General features: G+C 33.3%; 1 protein-coding gene across 1 annotated transcript in view; it reads left to right on the plus strand.

Annotated features, from left to right (window-relative positions):
• The window catches only part of Sol1 (CUB domain-containing protein Sol1), a gene marked incomplete at its 5' end in the record, with an annotated part of 234,184 nt that overhangs the window by 54,109 nt on the left and 159,099 nt on the right, over positions 1-20,976 (plus strand). Inside the window, one exon of the mRNA XM_018503456.1 lies at positions 9,911-10,125. Within this exon, the coding sequence (XP_018358958.1) occupies positions 9,911-10,125 (215 nt within the window). The remainder of the gene's footprint in view (positions 1-9,910; positions 10,126-20,976) is intronic.

Raw genomic sequence — 20,976 nt, forward strand, 5'->3', positions numbered from 1 at the left:
CCCGAAAAATGGGAGAAAGTAGTGGCCAGCGATGGACAATACTTTGAATCATAAATGTATAACCAGTTATTTACAATAAAGCCTCGAATTTCGGAAAAAAAACAGCGGAAGCAAAGTTGTACACCTAATATATAATAGCACATATACAATAGTAAACAATAGTACGGCGTTGTGTATATATGTGTATATATATATATATATATGTATATACACAACGCCGTACTTGTTTACGATATTTTTTCATATTTAATCATTTTTAATGAAAGAAGAGAGAGCTTATAAAACGTTATTGAGGACTTTTCATCGTTCCATTCATTGTACTATGAATGAAAGCATTGCTGCAACGTAACGTTGCTCGTTACCGCGCTACACCTTAATATCGTTATACAATATTCCTTATTATATTTTCTTTTTACGAATAGACAATACAATTATAGAGAAACAAATCTAATAATATCCTCGTCAACAATCGTCAGAGATGACTATGATGTTGTTGAAAAAGGCGATGACGAAAGTTATGACGTACCATTCTACGGATCTTGTTGTCTTTTGAATTATTGTATGAGGCGACCACTTTTCATCGTTGAGGGTCGTATTCTCGAAGGGAGTCGGTTCGTTGCTCAGGGAAACGCGTCGTATCAGCAGGATAAATGCTTTTATTCTCAAAGGACGTAACTAGGCAAAGATATATTGGGTAGAATATTCTTTGTCAATTGGATTATTTCAATCCATCGTGTATATACGAAGCGTAAATACTCCTATATTAACTGCGTTATAAGTGATTAAAATAGTTTTACCGATACTTTAGAAATTTATTTATATACAATATCACTTCTGATAATTTATAAAAAAGTCTATTTTTCTGTAAAAATAGACGTCGGTAATAAAGCGTATTGTTCAAATTTATCTCTTGCTTGTACGTGAGATGCATTATTATTACAGGACCCGATTTAACGAAGACGCGCAGGTCAAAAGAAAGTAGCTCTTAGATTTTCTGAAGAAGAAAACTAGCAATTTGTCTGTGCTGTCTGTTTCATAATATACGAATGCTATTTGATCTAATGATGATAAATCATTCGAGATGCGTCGATATTCGTACTTGAATTACAAATTCCTCTCTCTCTCTCTCTCTCTCTCTCTCTCTCTCTCTCTCTCTCTCTGGCACAAGTTATTGTAGACAGTCACGATATAACCCGTGCATGTAAAAGCTCTTGCGCTGTAACGTATTTGACTACATCCTTTGTTGAATGATTAGACGTAACATTATATGCACACCTAGGGCTTGATGTAAACCTGGTACCATTATCTGCACGCTAGCTTGATTACCAGCACGCCCTTGCGTCAGTAAATCGTAATAATTTTGATGAATTCTTCTATATGCACGAAGATTCTCCCTTTATAATATCTTGCAATTAATAATAATTGTATAACGTGGTGCAATTTACACTGAATATTAAAGTCAGAATGTGTTATAAAATGTTCCAGGAAAATCTTTATAACATTTATTTGTGTTCTTTCAGTGAATTGAAAAAAATTTTTGTTTCATACTTTGACTAAAATTCTATAAAAATTGTTAATTTACAACAGTCGCTTAGCTCTTTTTTCTTTTACAAAGCAATTGTCGAGATTTCAAAGAGAGAGGTTAAGGTAGGTAGCAGTACGATCGATGAGAGTAATATCAGAAGTGATTACAAAGCTCCATGCTTTTGACGATTCTATTTTTCATCGTGAGAGAGATGCACCTTAGCATATCATCAATGAGTCTTTTAATCAGAAATATCAGGATGATACTTTATAATTTGAATTTCATGGAAATAAATTTTATATGACGTAATAACATATTACAAGCACAAACATATATAGTTTACTCTCTCTGGAAATATTTATCTAAATTAATAATCGTTCTTAATTGAAATTATAATTACATTGTTTTATATGAAGTAATAAGTGTATTAATTCAGCTGACCAAAAACGAAAAACTTGTTATTAGATCAACAATATCTTGAAAATCTTTTGTAAAATAGCAGTCGCACATGCAAATTTACTGAATATTGTTTCTGTGAACATAATATATATTTGTCACAATACAAGATACTCGGATTGCAGCAAATTCGATGTTTAAATTGATTTAGGCTAACACTTAAATTAATGCTTTAGAATTAAGACGGCAATTCCGTTTATTCTACGTCACAAGACAAGGGATGGTCGATGGCGCAAAGCCAGCGACGACACCTTAAAATATCGATCGGCGTACGCACACCGCGACCGCCGTCCATTGTGGTGGATTTAGGTTCTCATAAAGCTCTATTGTTTAGCTGAGCTCGCATTCCTAAATCTCTATTGTCGCTCGGTAGTGAGTACAATTGCGCTACGCGTTGGCGAGCGGTAGGCTCGCATGTCTCGGCTAAGCCATTGCGGATTGAGCGATGGACACTGTCATTCCAGGAAAACAATATGGGACTTTACTGCCAGCTTTACTTGACTCTTTACAAACAACAGAGGATACCTCGTTTAAGACCGTTTTTAATGAGACTGATTTTGAAATTGTGATACGGTAATATATGACCACCGCGAAATAGACTTGTCCATTGGTATGATTGTGATACCATTGTTCCTAGTTTATTTTAGCTAATAATAATTAGATTAGTATGTTAATAGATATTTGTTTTCATTATTCTTTGTATGTACATTTGGTGCATTTCGACATGATATCTGAACAATAAAGAGACAATATAGAAAATTTTACTCAACCTATACTACTGTAGATTGTAACGATGATACGTGATACCGCGATAGGATATTAATGGCATCGTTCCCAGTTACAATCTGTGTTTAATGAAATTACTAGTTACGATAATGGGAGATGTAACACGAGCATGTAAATGATCGTTGAAGCTACGCATAGAGAATAGGAGATTTGTTTCACTATGCTTGTACCATTGTCAAGTTGCTCGATAAGTAGTTAGATTCACTCTTTAATCAGCCAGAAAATAATCGTACATAGCATATACGATAAAATTTTCGTAATACTTTATATAATCATATTTTATTAGACACTTTTCTTTTAATACGTATGCAATATCAAAATTATCGCATTTTTTTACTATTGCTATAGATTTTTTTATAAATGGCAGCAATAATGTTATTTTTAAATAAAATAACAGTATCGAGAGAATTTGTCATCGATCATATTAGCTGCCATTGGAATTCTTTTGAAATGTCCAGTGAGAATTCCACTAAGCCGATAAAAGCTTTTACAAGCTGAGTAAGATATCATGGAACAGAAACAGAAGACGGAATAAGACATAGAAAGAGGAATGCGAGTGCTTTATTGAAGAAAGAAAGTCGATAGGCTAAACCTGGAAAGAAATCAGCGAATAACGATTTGGAGTCAGAAAGTAAAATTATCGAATAAATGCTTGGTATCTTCTAATGAATCTTGGATGTCAATTAAATTTTCATTGAATAAATGGTTCGAGTTGTTATATCGAAGAGTTTACATTTTAAATGTATAATCATTATAATGTTTCTGATTAACTTCTGTGTATTATATATTTTGTTACAGAAAATTATAAATGCAAGTGATATATAAAAAAAATAAATATAAAAAGTATTAAATAATATAAGTATTAAATAATATAATTATTACATTGTTTATAGTATTTTTATAATAATACAATGTGTGGCAAAGCAAAGTTTTATCTCCTTTATGTCATGTTTTCATGTAAAGACGAGTTCATTGTTTAGTTTTTCGTTTTTGTACAAACTCCAATTTTAAAGGGCGGTTAACATGTTCTCGATGCTTCCACCGTCGCGTCAATGCGTAGATGAACGAGGGAAAGACAATTTGCTGCTCTTACACACCCACATACACACCCACACCCACAAACACACACACACACACACAAACACATGCACAATACTCGGTAGTCTTTTAATGGAACACGCATATCTCACACATGGTACTAAAGTAGTACTAGCCAGACGTCTTTTACGAGCTCGTCCTCGGTACGAGCAATTTGATGTAAAGCTGTTTGAATGCAACTACATTTTCTGATTCGGGTCCGAATTGCCGCAGGCCCTATTTGAAACAATGCAAGGACTGACTATGCTGTCCATCCACTTTTATATGTCATCGCTTTACTATCGAATTCAATATTTGTAAAAATAGGTACGTTCATTTCAACCTGCACACATTTCCGTGGCTTAAATATAATATATAATAAAATGAAGGCAATTATGATAAGACAAAATATCTTTATCGGTATAAGAGACGACCTATATTTTATTTATATGTATAATATATTTTATAATACATATATTGTAGATAAAATTGCAAATATTCAAGCAAAATTATATATTTTAGCTAGTTTTGCAAAAATAAAATAATGTGTGCAATTACTAAACACACATACACACAGACTGACCCTTTCTCATATATATCAAAAGCAGTTATATTTAAAGAATTATCTTTATTAATCGGAATCAACAAAACGTAATTTTCATTTTGTCGTCTGTCTGGATATAGCGCAATGACTAAGGAAGAGAAAAAGGTTAATCTTTCTGCAATTTCAATTATCGCGAGTAATGGAGAATGCAATGGATAATTATTACGCATTGGTATTTCTAAGGAAGCTTTATATATATCCTACACGATTTTTCGAGAAATCAAAACTGTGTAATATAAAGTACTGGTAATATATATCAAGTATATATCACTGGCAGTTAATATTTGATGTATGTTCATCAAATCCAACCCTGCGACTGTAATAGGGTTCGGTTTTCTGAGAACTCTAAAGTCGTTGCAAAACATGCCGTATTTACACGTAAGCACTGCTGCTGTCTGCGGAAATTACAAGCCGGAATTGCGCGGAAATAACGCTTCGAAAGATCCGACGAACGTTGCGCGAATAAAGTTACAAGTAATACAGTGCTGTTTGCGTAGTCTGTCATTAAAAAGGTAAGCAAAAATTCACCGAATCTTTTGATAGAATATGAAGCAAGAGAAAAAATTTCATACAAAGTTGTTGATCAGTCAGAAATATTGAGACATTTCGTTCTTAGTTCTTTCACTTTTTAGAAATCGTGTAAATTATATACTAAATTTGATTAAACCGTATATAGACGGATATGTACTTTTAACAATAGATCAAAACATTTTCTCAACGGTTCTGTTATATTGATAATCGGTTGTTTGAGGAAACTGAGAAGGTAAGTTACGACGCGACGTACACGTATTTGCGAAACCGATTAGTTTATCGTTGCGGGGATAAGGATGAACGCATAAAGCCGTGGGCTAAATTTGGAGTAACTCTCTTGCACGTAATGTATACGTAACCTCGCTTACAGTATATGCATTTCAAATTAAATCACGTGGCGTGATTGGACAGTCGCGTAGGAGAACCACAGAGTTGGTTGTATGGTATATATGCTTGCGAGAAAACCTTTGGGACGTCAATGTTACAATTCCGGAAATCGGCAAAATGTCAGCTCCTAATGGTACATTAACCTTAGATCTGTCCACTTACTGAAATCATTGCAGAACTACATTTCATATTTGAATTTCTACCTCTTTTAAAAGAAGAATGAGAATTGTGAAAACCTTTTATAGACCTTTTATGTTTATGGGATATTTAATAATTAAATAATATACATAAATTTATGATAGATAAATTTGTATATGATTGAGCTAAATTATGGACAAAATCTATAATTATTAATTAATTACAATTCATTTAGGTATATTGCTTATTATTGGGAATATATGTACACGGAGAGAATTTTTTCTTAGAGTTTATCCTGAAAATATGATAGTCGTGGGACAACATTGTATTTGGAAGAATTTTAATGTAAATCTCTCTCATTCATTAATAAAACTACAATAAAATATAAAATAACTTTGATCAATTTTACTGAAGTGCATGGTAAAAATCTTTAAAATATTGTATTGTACAACAACTACCATATTTGATTAAATTTTAAAAGAAAATGCTCTCCGTGTATATCATACAGTAATGTGTTTTATTAAATTGTTTTCTATATTAAATTTTCGAGTAATATAAGTAGAGAGAGAGAGTTCAAATTTTCAACTAATTTAAATCGAATATTCTATTTAATTTCCTAAAAATTTTATATTCATCACGCGATATGTTGATGTCTGACATTGGGCAATTATAGAGAACTCTTTGCAAAGTTGAACCTTCTGTGTTTACCGTTACACCGACAACTTTTGCGAACTTTCGGGGAAAACTTTTTAAACTGTCGCACGCTAATCAGGCTTCTTGTCTCAATCATGAATATTTCTGACTTTGTGTCCTTGCTTCCAGAGTGTTGACTCTTTGACAGTTTCGTCATAAAATGATATAAATTATTTTAATTTATTATGTTATACATTCTTTGAGATAGAAATTTATTTATTTTTTTAGATAGAATGACAGGTGCAAGATATAAATGTCAAAGTCTTCCTTTCTTTTCTCTTTCTCTCTCTCTCTCTCTCTCTCTCTCTCTCTCTGTTTTTCACATTGGCCTTTGCTTTCAAGAGCGCGCGACATCGTTGCTATATTTGGTGCAATTGCCAATATCGAACGCCAACTGGCAGTTACACTGCCTGAGCAACGATAAAGTTATATTCGTCATCGTTCGCGCACCGATCACATAGATCGCTGTATTTATAGGAGACATAAATAAATCATATAATGTACCGCGTTGCGATATTTATAACTTTTATTTTGGAAGTACACTTGCTTTCGAATTCTTTTATGATCGATAGTTTGTGACAACGAAGTGCATTTTCATATAAATATAATAGAAAAGTATACAAACTTTCATCGCAACTTTCGTGCTATTCTGCATTTATTTATTTATTTATGTGTATCTATTACTTCGCAGTTATATAGTGCCGATACAAAATTGATGCGTCTATTTATCTGATGTACATATCTGATATTAGGTGAAATTACATGACAACCATCGTTAATTTTAAAAAGTTTTCTTCACTTTATCAAATATCGATATTTTAATATATGAAAGAAAGAATAAGAAAAAGATAACTGTGTGTATGTGTGCGAAACTTACTGTATATCCTAATATTAACGGGAAGCTTTCTCCATTAATATTGCACGTGTGGGCATGTTACGTACTAACCAAGCTTTGATCATAATAAAATTTTTACCACGTTTTGACTTTTTGACGTATGATCAGAAAAGGTGCACAAGGGAGTGAGCCATATTTCACGTCACCCGCTTTTCTCATAAAACTCGTACTCATCCGACGTAGCCAAAGGGTCTGACAGATTCATCAGCGGTTCGATTTATTTTTTCCGCCGAGTTCCAATCGACCGCCATGGTCGTTCATGATTTCCCATCGCATCCTCCCACCTAAACCTTAGAAAATATCACCCGGGCATTGCACGGAAAGTGAAAAACTCGTTTCCCGAACTACGTAATAAATCGCGGCAGCCAACAGTCAGGCAGTCCGAGTGCAACCAGTGCAGAAAAGTCATGCCACGAGAACCGACGCAAAACGGTGCAAAGCAATGCCGACGTTCAAGTGGCAACAACCTTTTCATCTTGGGTCACGGATCTCTACGTGCGATTTCAGCTTTTCTTAACACGCTGTTTGACAAGCAGATCTTTCGAAATTCCGGAACAAATCATTGGTATTTCTACCTCAGGAATGTGAAGGAACGTGAAGCTACGCGATGTAGCATTAGTTGCTTTCCATTTACACACAAGTGAAACTGAGTCTGAAGTGAGAGCTGAGTATTTTATACTCAGATTAATGACGTCACTACTTGTTTACTTTGGTAAAAAGTTATCACATGTCAATACAGGTTCATAACCTCGACTCACTAAAGCACACGGTCTCGATCTTGTGCAGATTATGGGTAAAAACTCAGTTGAATCTCACTTGTCAGAATGCAAAAGGAACGCGCATTCAACTAAGTTATGACTTCACAAGTGAGAATTATCTGAGAATCGGTGTAAATGGAAAGCAGCTATAATGATATACTTGTTCGTACTGTCTAGGGGAAGCTCGCGTAAATCTTGATTCGTCGAGCTTTAGATGTTCTGTTGTCACCCCCTAATGTCACCTTCGTTCCTGTTTTCTTGAATTTTCTCTTTATTCTACTTCCTTAGCTAAATCACTCGTTGCAAATTTTTCTATTCTTTATCTATTAGAATTTACATATCTCTTGTTATTAATATACCGTATTCTTAGAAATTACTAAATATTTTAATTTTCACATGCTTTTATTACTCAACAAATAAAAAATAATGCCTATAAGCTGGATCTTAGGTGCTTTTTAAATAATTCTTTTTTAAATAATGTGAATTTATATATCACATTTGTAGTCTCTTGAATTGCGTGTATATGGTATATAAATTCACATGGAGAATCATTAAAAAAAAACACTTAAGATCCAGCTTTCGCTATTATTTCTTATTTGTTGTGTATTCACATTATACAGTCTTAATAAATTGTTTATTATTGTTTATTACGTGCAAACAAGCACTTTTGGGAAAGATATATGATTTTACATATACTGTCGCTATCTCGGTCACTATTCACACCATCTTTATTCGATTAATGACTTCTGTGACTTTAGCCATCGAGTAGTCAAGGCTAAATCATATCGCTTTTGCGTCGCAACTCTATCCCTAACTCATTACTCTATGTACATAGTAGTTGCAAGGTGTGCTAAAGGTCGCATCTCTTCTCTTCACTTCAGTTAATAACGATAAATGTTGACTGCCACAGACCACCTTATACGGTCGTACACGGGACTCGTAAGATCTGAGCGTCGACGGAAATACGTTTGGGAAATTAAGGTGCAAAATTAATATTCAGTACGGTGGCGACCTTTGCGGTCGATATGCGGTCACCCACGGTTTCGTATTTGTTCACGATGTTGCCTCGGCTTTGTCAAGAACATATCTTCCACGACCACCATTAACGATGACGAATTGCATACTGACAAATTATCCATTCGTAGATTTTTTGTGACCTTAGTCTCCAGAGAGATTGTTCATGAGGAAGAAATGTTAGCGTAAAATTAATTCCTTTTATCGCAGGTAGGTATGTATCGCAGCGACTCATTCACGACAGATGGAATATCGCGCAGGGAGTGCCACCGATTAATTAGGAGCTGTCCAAGCGACTGTGATAAATAGGTTGCGTAACAGGATCATTAAGACCTCGGAAAATTTCAACTGAACTTGTAGCGCGGTGTAATTAACGTGTAATTCATCGTTCGCTTGTAAATAATTTCGATATAATGGTTTCGCGTTGAGTAATAGATTTAATATCCAATACATCGCGGTACGTGAACCCTCAAGGATTAGAGTAATTTCGACATTAATCATGGGGCATCAATAAAACAACAGCGAGTTATTGAAAGCAGCTCGAATCTCATTGAGGTTGTAAATCTGAATTCCCGAATTAATACGAGTAGCAAATTGTTTTTGCGAGTGCAAGCCGCTAAAACATGAACTTCTCGGCTTTGCCATAAGCCGCGCTAATTTCGGCATTGTATTCGCTTTAAGTCACGGGATCACAAACGTTCTCTAAGCACATGAACTGCGGTAATCTGTGTACAGTGGGACTTGCGAACACCTGTTCTGTTTCAACACTGAGTGTAATTAGTCAATTAGTTACCTTGGGCATGTTACGAATTATGGAGATCTTAAATATAATTATAAATATCGGTTTAGTATCACAAAACTTATCACAAAAATTATAAAATATATCACAAAACTTTGTATTATTGATTTTATGCTCTCTTTCTTTTGTCATGGTGAATTGATATAGATGATTAAAAAATTTATAATAAATGTCTGATTAATATTCCATTTATCATCGTATATATATTATATATTATACTAACAGTGTGTTTAAAATTTTATTTTAGCTGTACAAGAGGAGATTTCTTGAAGCTATTTTTACATCTGGAGAGTAAAGGCATTTCTGAATACACCCCTTGGTCTGGTGTGCTTTGCGGAGAACTGCGTGACATCCCGCAAGTTCTTTACAGCTCGAGATCAACACTCATTCTGGAGTTTCACACACAGTTCCCATCATCTAATGCTACTGGCTTTTCCGGCACTTTTCGTTTCATCGATAGACGTGAGTTGAAGTTTTTATACAAGATTATATAACTTTTTAAATACTAAAATAATAAGAAAATTTAATAATTATTCGTGAAGATATTAGAGTAAAGAGTCGCAAGCAGAATATAAAATGCTATTGATTATGTAAAAATCTTAATAAAGATTATTGCTGCCAAAAACGAAATGCGTGCAGCCATTTATCAAAAATCGACATTTCCGATGAAACGAAGCCGTCGCACATTCTTGGAAAGCTTAAGACAGAAAATAAACTGTATTAAGAGTGACGGTATTTTAACAGAAACTTTTTCGTTTCTCGGTCTGGAAAATTCGTTTGGCTTGAGAGAGTTCACTCAACCTCGAGCTACTGCGTTTATCGAGAAATTTTAGATCTCGTTTTACGAAACTCTTTCAAGTTCACTTCTAAATCACTCCGCAGCTCGATCGGAAAATTATTTCAAAGTTATCAGGAAATCGCTACGAACGATCTGTCATAATAAATGCCTGTTTCCAGGATGATTTTAATTAACACGTACGCGCGCACATATAATTATACGCCCGCGCGTGTGTATGTAGCATATATTATACATAAAAAGGTTATGTATTTTTATGAAACACAAACTGTTAAAATTAGTAGTATAGTTTTGTAACTTAACAATAGATCATTATGAATTTCTCTCTGGAATAATAAGCTACCTGTGGTCTCACACACACACACACATACGCGCTCGCGCGCGCGCGTTAAATTAAAGTCGAAAATTTTTAGACTGTACGACCAGTTTAGAAATTTTGTAGATTTTAAACTGACGGTTCGTTAGTAAGCGTTTCACGTATATAACTGCCCGACACATGCTTTAAACATGCTGTCCTGCAAACTTTTTATTTTACTCACGTGTATGCAGTCGGCTTACGTATGCCGCGAATAACAGTGACATAATTCTCTCATGGTGAGTGAGAGTTCCCTCTACAATTTGGAATCATTTCTACGTCTTTTTTTCTACACAGGATGCAGCGAGATTCTCTTTATGTTTCTACAACTTTCCGCGTGAAATTTTATACTCCCTATACAGGGTGTAATTGAAATAACGCCCACTAATCATACAGTGCTTTTCCTAATAAAAAACTAAGTCGAAAAGTCCTTTACCATTTTGCAATTTTCGCAATAGTTAACGAAATATTAATTTCCAAATATTGACGAATAAACGGATAAAATCGATGTATAAAACAATTTTAAGATATCTTTCCGTGTTCTTTGTGAAATATTTTGAAGATTTTTCTTAAAGAACTCTTAAAGATATATTCAAGCTGTCTTATACATCGATTTTACACATTTTGCTATTGGATAATTAAAAAATATTGCAAAAATTGAAAAATGGTAGAGGACTTTTCGTTTCAGTTTTTTATTAGGAATGCACTATGATTAGTGGGCGTTATTTCAGTTACACGCTGTATAAAAAATACAATATCTCTCGTCCAAGATGCGACCAAACACGTGTATTCTGTTTTTAATACCAATCTGATCATTATTGTTGAGACTAACTGTAAATCATCTTTTTCGTTATTTGCACACTGAAAGAAAGGATTTTGTTAATTTAGCAAGCCATCAGTATCTTTAACCGGTGATCGATAAATATGTGACAACAAATTTTGTTGTTGTGATTGCTGCTAGTCTGCTATACCAACCAATTATTAGTAACAGAAACAAACTATATAGAATCTAACTTATCTTTTGGATAGACTTTAGGCTCCTTTACATAGAATTCGTAGATGATCGTGGAATCTTAAGTCGTAGGAAACCGACCAAGCACAGTCAAATATAGGAAGAATACTTGACTAAAATTAGTCAATTTCTTACGATTTGAGACCCTGCAACCGTCTACGACTTATATATATATATATATATATATACAGGGTGTCCCATTTTGAATGACAACCTCAAATTTCTCTTGAATAGTGCATTTTAGAGAAAAATGTTTCAAACAAATGTTTTGTGACTTCGAGGGGGACATAAAATGGTATCATTGGTTTGATCTTGGTGGCGTTGTCAAGGTCAGGGCAAGGTCACTTCGAATTTTTTAAATGGAACCTTCCATTTCTCATTATATATTCTTGTAACTTACCTTGAGAGCTTTTCAAAACACTATAATAAAATATTTTTTCATTAAATACTTTGCGAGTTATAAGGCTTGAAAGTTATAGTACCGTCGGCACTAACATTACCCAAGATGTCCGACCGATGGCTAAAACCTCTTGAATGTTGTTCAGGATTATGGCCTGGATAACATTTATCAAGATCAAGACCATTGGAAGTTGTACCTCTTATTTTCATTTTTACGTACAAATGAATTTTTAGTGCAAAAATGAAAATAAGAAGAACAGCCTCCAATGATTTTGATCTCGAAAAATGTTATCCAGGTCATGATCCTGAACAAAATTCTTGAGGTTTTAGCCGTCGGTCGGACGTCTTGGGTAATACTATAATGCCGGCGGTATTGTAACTTGTAAGCCTTATAACTCGAGAAGTACTTAATGAAAATGGATTTAATTATAGTGTTTTGAAAAGCTCTCAAGGTAAGTTACAAGAATATATAATGAAAAATGGAAGGTTCCATTTAAAAAATTCGAAGTGACCTTGCCCTGACCTTGACAACGCCACCCAAGGTCAAACCAATGATATCATTTTATGTCCCCCTCGAAGTCATAAAACATTTGTTTGAAACATTTTTCTCTAAAATGCACTATTCAAGAGAAATTTGAGGTTGTCATTTAAAATGGATGCTTTCCCTTGATTTGTTCCTATAACAAAATCATTCCTCTCAGTGCATATTTCTGTGCATTTTAATACAACATCTTAATTCTTACTAAATGTAAACAGTAACAAACAAGATTTATGAAAAATTAAATAAAAGCTAAAGAAATAACAAAAATAATAACAAATATTGATGAATAAGCTGCTATTGATGGCTATTATTTAATGTTTTTTATATTATATAATTTACAAATTTAATTCAGTTTCGTGGAATGTAATCAATATTTTGGATTACATATTACATATTTGTCGGTATTTTATCAAAGTTTACAATTAAATACGGGATAAAGCTCTTGATGTATCATAAGAAAAATACACTTGTGCCATCCCTATTACCCGGGAAACGTCACGAATCCATTTTGTTCGATCCATCATCCAACGAACACGTCGTTGGCATATAAACGGGAAAAATGATGCTATCGACAAAAGGCATATCTCTTTTCTCTGTATTTTTCCACGCTCTTCGTTTTCAATATTTTATTTTTATTTATTAATCACAAATTTTTATTTCCTAACTTATTGCAACCAATAATAAATTTAACAAATTATGTAAAATATTTTGGAAATTACATATGTTGTCATATCTACTAATTATACATTAATTAAATCAAAGTACAATTTCTAATATAATACGTAATTCGAACCATATAAAAATTTGGAAAATGCTATAATTCTTATATTTATATATTTATAAAACTTTTAGATTTTCAAACATTAACTTTCGTTGTACAATGTCTATTGGATTAAATCGAGGAAAAAATAGAACAAAATTGAAAAGAGAGACCATTTATTTTTAATATTATGTACAGCTAAAAAATGTTCAATCATATATAGATGGTAACATATCAATAACTTGTTGAAGGTTTACAATCAGTAGGATCATATTTGTGTCAAAAAATTATACTTCAAAGTGATTTCAAATTAATTTTAAAAGACTTTATAATAATTTTTTATATATTAAAATATTTTTATTTGTTATTTTTAAGCTTCTAATGAAAGAAGTTTACATATATTATTAAATATATATTAAAATTATTATAAATTTTATTGTTATTTACGATTGCAGTTATTGTTTTATGATTTTTGTATCTTTTTCTATACGTCTCTTTAATAATAGTACTTTTTAGTGCTAAAATTGTAACATTAAAATTGATAAGATAGTAGTTATACCGCTATAGGCTAATTCATTTATTACGCTTCTTCGCCCACAATCTCAATCACGGCCAAATCCGCCAATTAATGAGAAAATTGCGAAGGCGTCTCCTTGGTTGCTAAAAATATCTTTCCACGCTTCTAAGAGATTAACAAGGATATTCCCGTTTACCTTGGATAATTACCTGAAGTTTAACGCGGCGAGTTTGATGAATAAGTTTCTATATGCTATAACGTGTCATGTTATTTTACAGGAATTGTTACATCCTTGTTTATACAATTTAAAATCGACAAAAATAAATTTCAAAATAATTTCAACGACAGAACATAGAGATATGCCAATAACTACTTACTATGCACGAACTTATAATAGGCGAATAATTATATCCCTCGGGACATCCGAAACTATGGAAAGTTATAGCCAAAATTTTAGCAAGTCCGAATGCTTATCGCTACTGATAAAATGTGCCATAATTGCAATAATCTAGATAGAGAGGAAATATGGAGCAAGTCGAAAAGTCCTTCGGCTATTTGTGCGGTATTGATTATAAAGTAGGAAATTTAGTCTAGACTTTTCACAAGTTTTCTTACCGGCGGCATCAAGCTAATTACTTGGGGAGCGTTGGGCTCGTATCGAGATATCGACTTCAACTCGATATTCCGTTATATCACGATCCATTTTATATTTTCCGGCAATTAAAAGACATCGAACTAATAACATATTTTGTTATTTGTTGCGCTCGAATGTCTTTAAGGAAAATACTGTGTAATCGATAAATTTAATAATGTAAAATTTTCGATTGCTTTGTTAAAATTCTTTATTGAAAATGAGTATAATTTGTATAGTTTGGTAAAAGAGTCAAATAAGTATAAAATTCGATTTAAAGATAATTAAAATTAAAATAATTACTTTGGCATTAATTACATTGTTCGAGACAAAGTTGGACCTTCTTTTTTGCAATATGAACGTTAACAATCATTTTTTACATATTTTTGTCTGTTGAACGTAAATCTATTGACAAAATTTGACTAACACATCATAATTTTGAACAAAATGACGTCAAAGTGGCAAAAAAATGACGAATATGAGAGTTTTCATAACATTGTAGCTACCAAATTTTTTTCTAAATTTCACTAACACGAAAGTATCAATTGTTAGCTTTAAAATGTATTTTGGTTCATTTCGATACGATTTTTCGTTTTCGAGATACAGGTCTACATGTTCGAGCTACATGTATTAACGCGAGAAAAAAGTTATTTTCAAATTGATACATATCTCTAAAACAAAAAATCATATAGAAACGAAATGTATTTTAAAATTAAAAGTTGATACTTTCGCGTGTCATTAATAAAATTTAGAAAAAAATTTGATACAGACTATGAAAACCCTAAAATTCGTAATTTTTTGCCTTTTTGACGCTATTTTTTAAAAATTGTGACGAACTAGCTAAATTTTTTTTCAATGTACTCGTTTTTCGCAGACAAAAATACATCATAAATGACTATTCACATTCGTGCTGCAATATGATGTTGGATATTATTAAACTATTTTAATATAACAATCACGGAATAGTATTAAATAATAATCAGTATAACATTACTGGCAATCGGCTTGTTAAAATCCCCTGAGAATATACGTATATTTTACGGTATTCGTAAGTTTGTTCATATAATTTGATTATTAAAATCCTTGATAATATTTTTGCCAATCCCATTGGAGTAGAAATTCACTATGCGATCTCTCTTATGCAATCCCACTTTGCCATGCGTATTTTCCGGTTTCTCGTACCTTAGAGACATCTGATACGAAAAGTACTTAAACTCGTAAAGTTTTTCAGACTGTCGAGAGTTAACGTAAATCTTACCTTACGGGAAACAGGTTGATGGTACGAAACTTTGACTCGGGATGTCTATCTATTTCACGGCCTCGTAAACAACTTTGTGTATCATTATGAGTTTTACTGTAAGGACGAATATTCCTGACGATGAAGAAAATTAATGAAACCACGGAAAGGAAAACAGCTTATGCAAAATGCCTCATATTTTGGTTAAAAATTAAAATAAGATATATGTAACTTGACATAATGTTTTACTATTACGATACTACTACGATTTATTTGAAAGTAAAATACTGCGCTTGTTTTCAGGTTTAAAAAAATTATCAAATATATTTTTAGCAAGGGAATACTTTGGATATTGATCAGGCATTATATACTTGGTTCACTTCTATACATTTCTCCTGCGGGATATACAACACACATACTACCGTCTATTATCCTATATATGTTTTGAATTTCTTTATTTTATCACGAGATATTATAAACGTTATTTTAGAAACATCTAACATATAAATATATATACATAAAGAAAAACCATGAAAGTATATTTTCTAAGGATAAATAGTATTTTCTGGATGTATTATTTTGTACATAAAAATTACTTTAACTTTCTTTTATTACTTTTATACTTTTTATTAGACATTAGGATTCCTCTAAATTTTGCATACAGTTAAATGCTTAGGTATGTATTCTCCGAAATACTTAAGTAATAAAGTATAATTTATATAATTTTTAAATAAGTAATGTTATGTCTAAATTTTATATATTTTGTCAAAAGTATACAAATATCTCGATAGAGATAATCGACTCTGCGTTTTTTAGATTTTATTTATATAATCTCTATGAAGAAGGCTCAAAATTGAGCCAAAACATGTCAGATTCTTTATCATATTAATTTTATTAAATTAATTTTGTCCGCAACAATACAGATTCTTTATTATATTAATTTTATTAAATTAATTTTGTCCGCAACAATTACCGCGCTTGACTCCTATATTCTTTCCTTACTTAAGATATTGGATTTTAAAGAGTCATTATTAAGAGAGTGTTATAATTTATTTTTATAGTTATCTCGATAGAGTTATATATTGAGAGTTATATACATTATAGCTACACTGAAGTATTGTTTTCTCGTGCTGCGTTTACTAAATGTAACATCAACACGATTTGACTAAGTATAATTTTAAAACAAACTTTGGTAATGTGCATTATCTACCTAATACGTTCGTGCGGATGTTATCTACGAAGTATATGGTAAGCTGCCAAAACGTGGAAGAGTTGAAACACGGGAACGTTATACGAAACAGTACATCCTGTTTTAACCGCTGCATTGTCTGGGTTCACAAGCCATATGCAGTAGTGCAAACAAACGCATCGCGACGCAGGGCTCAATCGCTCCAATTGCCTTAATTTGCACTGAGGCGGATAGATTGATAATGAATCGCAAGCGTCATTACGCAATTAATTTACGAAATTCAATTGCATACGCGTGGGAATAACTATGATGCGAAATAGCAGCTTGGATTTTCGTCGCGCCCCGATGGAAATTACGAAACAGCAACGTGTGCAAGTTTGATCAGCCATAACAACGTAAACAAATATTGACACTTTCGCACAAGCGGGTGGGTTTAGTTTGAAAAACGAAAATCTCAGCTGCGTTCAAGTTTATTCGACTGTTGTTTGTCCACGGATAGTAGGTCGTTTGGTGAACGGTCGAGCAACGCAAAATTAATTTCAGATGGAAACATTCAAATCTGTAATTATAGCGATAAACTTTGGATAAATATCAGTGAGAGATACGAAATAATTAACTTTACAAATATTTACTTTATGCATTTAATTAACAAACGCATATATATATATATATATATATATCTTTGCAACTAACTTGGAAATTGATTTAATGAAACTGAGAATATTAATAGTTTTCTGCAGAAATAAGTTAATTAAAAAACTGTCGGAATCCCCTTTTTTAAAGGTAACGTATAAATTGGAAAGCGAAAATATAGGATTGTTTTCTTCATTTATATTTAAAATAAAAGTCCATTCGTCAAAATCTAATCTTAATATTAAATTGGATGATAATATTGAAAATTTGTATTTCTACATCGTTCTTGTGGAAAATAACGTAATAAGATTAATTCGAGAAAGAGAGCACGGGTGACGAGATGAAGATGAAAGACGAACTGTAAGATTAATTCTGCAAGAAAACAACTAATGCAGAAAGATTTGCCACGCTATTTCCACAAGAGGACCCCGAACATTGTAAATCATCTCGACATTCATGGCGTTCATACATTCGCGGGCGTTCAAGCGAGTAGTTTGCCGCAGCAATTTGTGTTCTGCACTCAAAAGAATAATCGACGCTACTTTATTTTTACTTTATACTTTTATCGTTTATCGTATGATTCATATATCGTATAATTTTAATAACTAAAAGCTTTTTCCGTTTCTCTAAATGTCGAAATGACGAAATTACGACGGTACATCCGCTTGTGCTCCGCCAGTTTCGCGATGCCCATAGATTGATCATGGGGCTCGTTGGTCTGTACCAGCATGTTCGGCCAAGTGGCGGCTAAGTGTTTGTATACGTGCGCGCCTGTACATCACACGTCGGTACACCCACGGGCATACAGAGGATGTGTTACACACTGGGCGCTAGCCCGCACCGGCGCAAAGTGACTACGTGTCCGGCGTACCAAGCCCATTAAAATCTATCTACGAGCCGGTGTTGTAGCACGAAATTCAAGAAGAATCCCGAGGAGCTTACGTTCTTGCCGCCGTGTTCATGCTGGTGGAATCGTGGGATTTCTGTTCGCGCGAACAAGCGGCTCTACCGTATTTTCGATCCGCAGCAAAGATTGGCTCGGAGAATTCGTCTCGAGAGAAACAGCGTTGTGCTTCTTCCCGTCACAACGAAACTGCGGTCTCTCATTTATCGTCGTGTTGACGCATGATTCTTTTAAACTTGCATTAACAACGCGAAACGCGAGTGATTTTAAAGCGTGCGTAAAGTATGGAATATTGAATAACGCTTATCTATCGTTGGACGCATATATTCGAAGGAATAAACAGGTGCTACCTATATATACAGAGCTTCGATAATAAAACGGTGCGACGAATCGTTAATGGTCGCACTAGAAGCGATGAATTTTGTGTTTGCAGTGTTTACTACATCAGTTGCAAACACAACGTGCGTGCGACAACAAGGTCGTCGACGATTAATCGATGCCATTAAGCAACACGGGAGACACAGCCAAGCGAAAAGGGAGAGTTATTTCTCCGTAGAAAAATGGAAACGGTTTGTTTGCATTTAACTCAAGAGGAGAAATATAGGATGGCCGGATGTATACATGTACCGTCACAACTCGCCAAAACACAAAACGCGTCGTTAGCTCGTATCCGTTCGTTAACACGAGACGGACGGATTTACAGAAATGATTTATTAACTATGCGTGTTAATTCAGTACGATATGTAAACGGTTATGTATTCATCGCAAATATAATTATTTTAGTTAAGCCTCGAAGAACCACAGCGCTCTTAAATGAAGTGAAATATTAAAATAGTTATTAAAGATTTTGCTACAGAGCACAAAGAGACAGTTTGAGAGAGTTTCGCTGCGATAGAAATGCGTTTTAATTATAGAGAGGGAATCCGGGTGAACACAATTGGCTTCCTCGTACTTTATACGATAATGCGCGACCCACTCGGTTTCTGACGTAACGACCTCCTGCTTTAGAAGATCTTCAGCTTCTAGCGACTCTACGTGCAGATGCGACCGACCTTATGTAAGCGAATTAATGCTTGCTCTCTTTTGTACCACTGTATGGCGCTGATCAAACCGACGCTATGCAAAGTGCAAATTACTTAATTAACCGAATAGCGTATAATCTAATGGTAGCATATAATACAGAAATGTAATTAATGATCACAGCGTATAAACATGTATTTATAAAATTTATAAACACTATTCATATGATTTAATCACAATGAGTGGTCTATAATGTTTAAAATACTTTAATCGACAATGCAATGTCCATAATTAAACAAATTTACGTTATTGTTACGCGTTGAATATTTTGATATTATTGTATAGATTACCAACAAAAGCATCGAAAATTATTTACTTGTGCTATGTATATTAATCAATTTTTACGTGTAACAATGTGGATTATACGATATAACAATTTGATGATAAAGGAGATGCATTATTAATTTTCCCCATTTTGTAATTAAAACGAAAACTCAATTATTATTTTTCAATCTCTGTCAATCTACCGTTTTATAAGTAAATATCGAGTAATTCTGTATTATTTAGTTAGTCATGTGAAATATTGATCCATAAAATGTTACTTTATGTATGCATAATTTCTATATGTATGCAATTTATAAATATTTTAATAATTACATAATCACAAAACCGTGAATTTTTCATAGCTCGTAGTTATATATTCTTCGTTCTTATATTTAATTTTTTTTACTAATTCATGTTGTATATTATATAATAAGTTTTATGTAGAATTCTCATTTCGCAACAAGTACCACGCATTTTGCATGCGAGAACAATCTGCCAACATCAAAATGAAAACACTTGCCCGTAGAGCAAACGGTGACAATCGCTGCTAAGACTTCCATTTTTCAAAGCATATAAGCGAAAGAGCAGCAAGACATATCTTCCGCGTCGTGGGGAACTAGCACGTCGGCACTTTCTACATCGATCGCTCTAAATAACTCGCCCGGTAAATTTATTATACTCGGCACCCTTTCAAAAAGAACTCCGCGAAACTTGTTCCAAGGTAGAATCTCTTTTCTAGAAAGCCGTGTCCTCGTCGTAGAAAAATTGTATACGTATATCGAGGAGTAACTTATGGTTAACACGGCTAAAGTGCAATATGCGTTACATCCCAGATAAATACATTATGTACCAACGACAATGTTTTATTGATTTATACCGACGACAATTAATGTTTTATTGATTTATATCTCTTATGTACCCCACATTTCTCTCGTTTGCGATTTAATTTAGTACCAGTGCTCTTGAAGCTCGAATGAACACGATATTAAACAGGA

Source organism: Trachymyrmex cornetzi, unplaced genomic scaffold (genome assembly GCF_001594075.2).
Source record: "Trachymyrmex cornetzi isolate Tcor2-1 unplaced genomic scaffold, Tcor1.1 scaffold157, whole genome shotgun sequence".
Taxonomy (NCBI): Eukaryota; Metazoa; Arthropoda; class Insecta; order Hymenoptera; family Formicidae; genus Trachymyrmex; species Trachymyrmex cornetzi.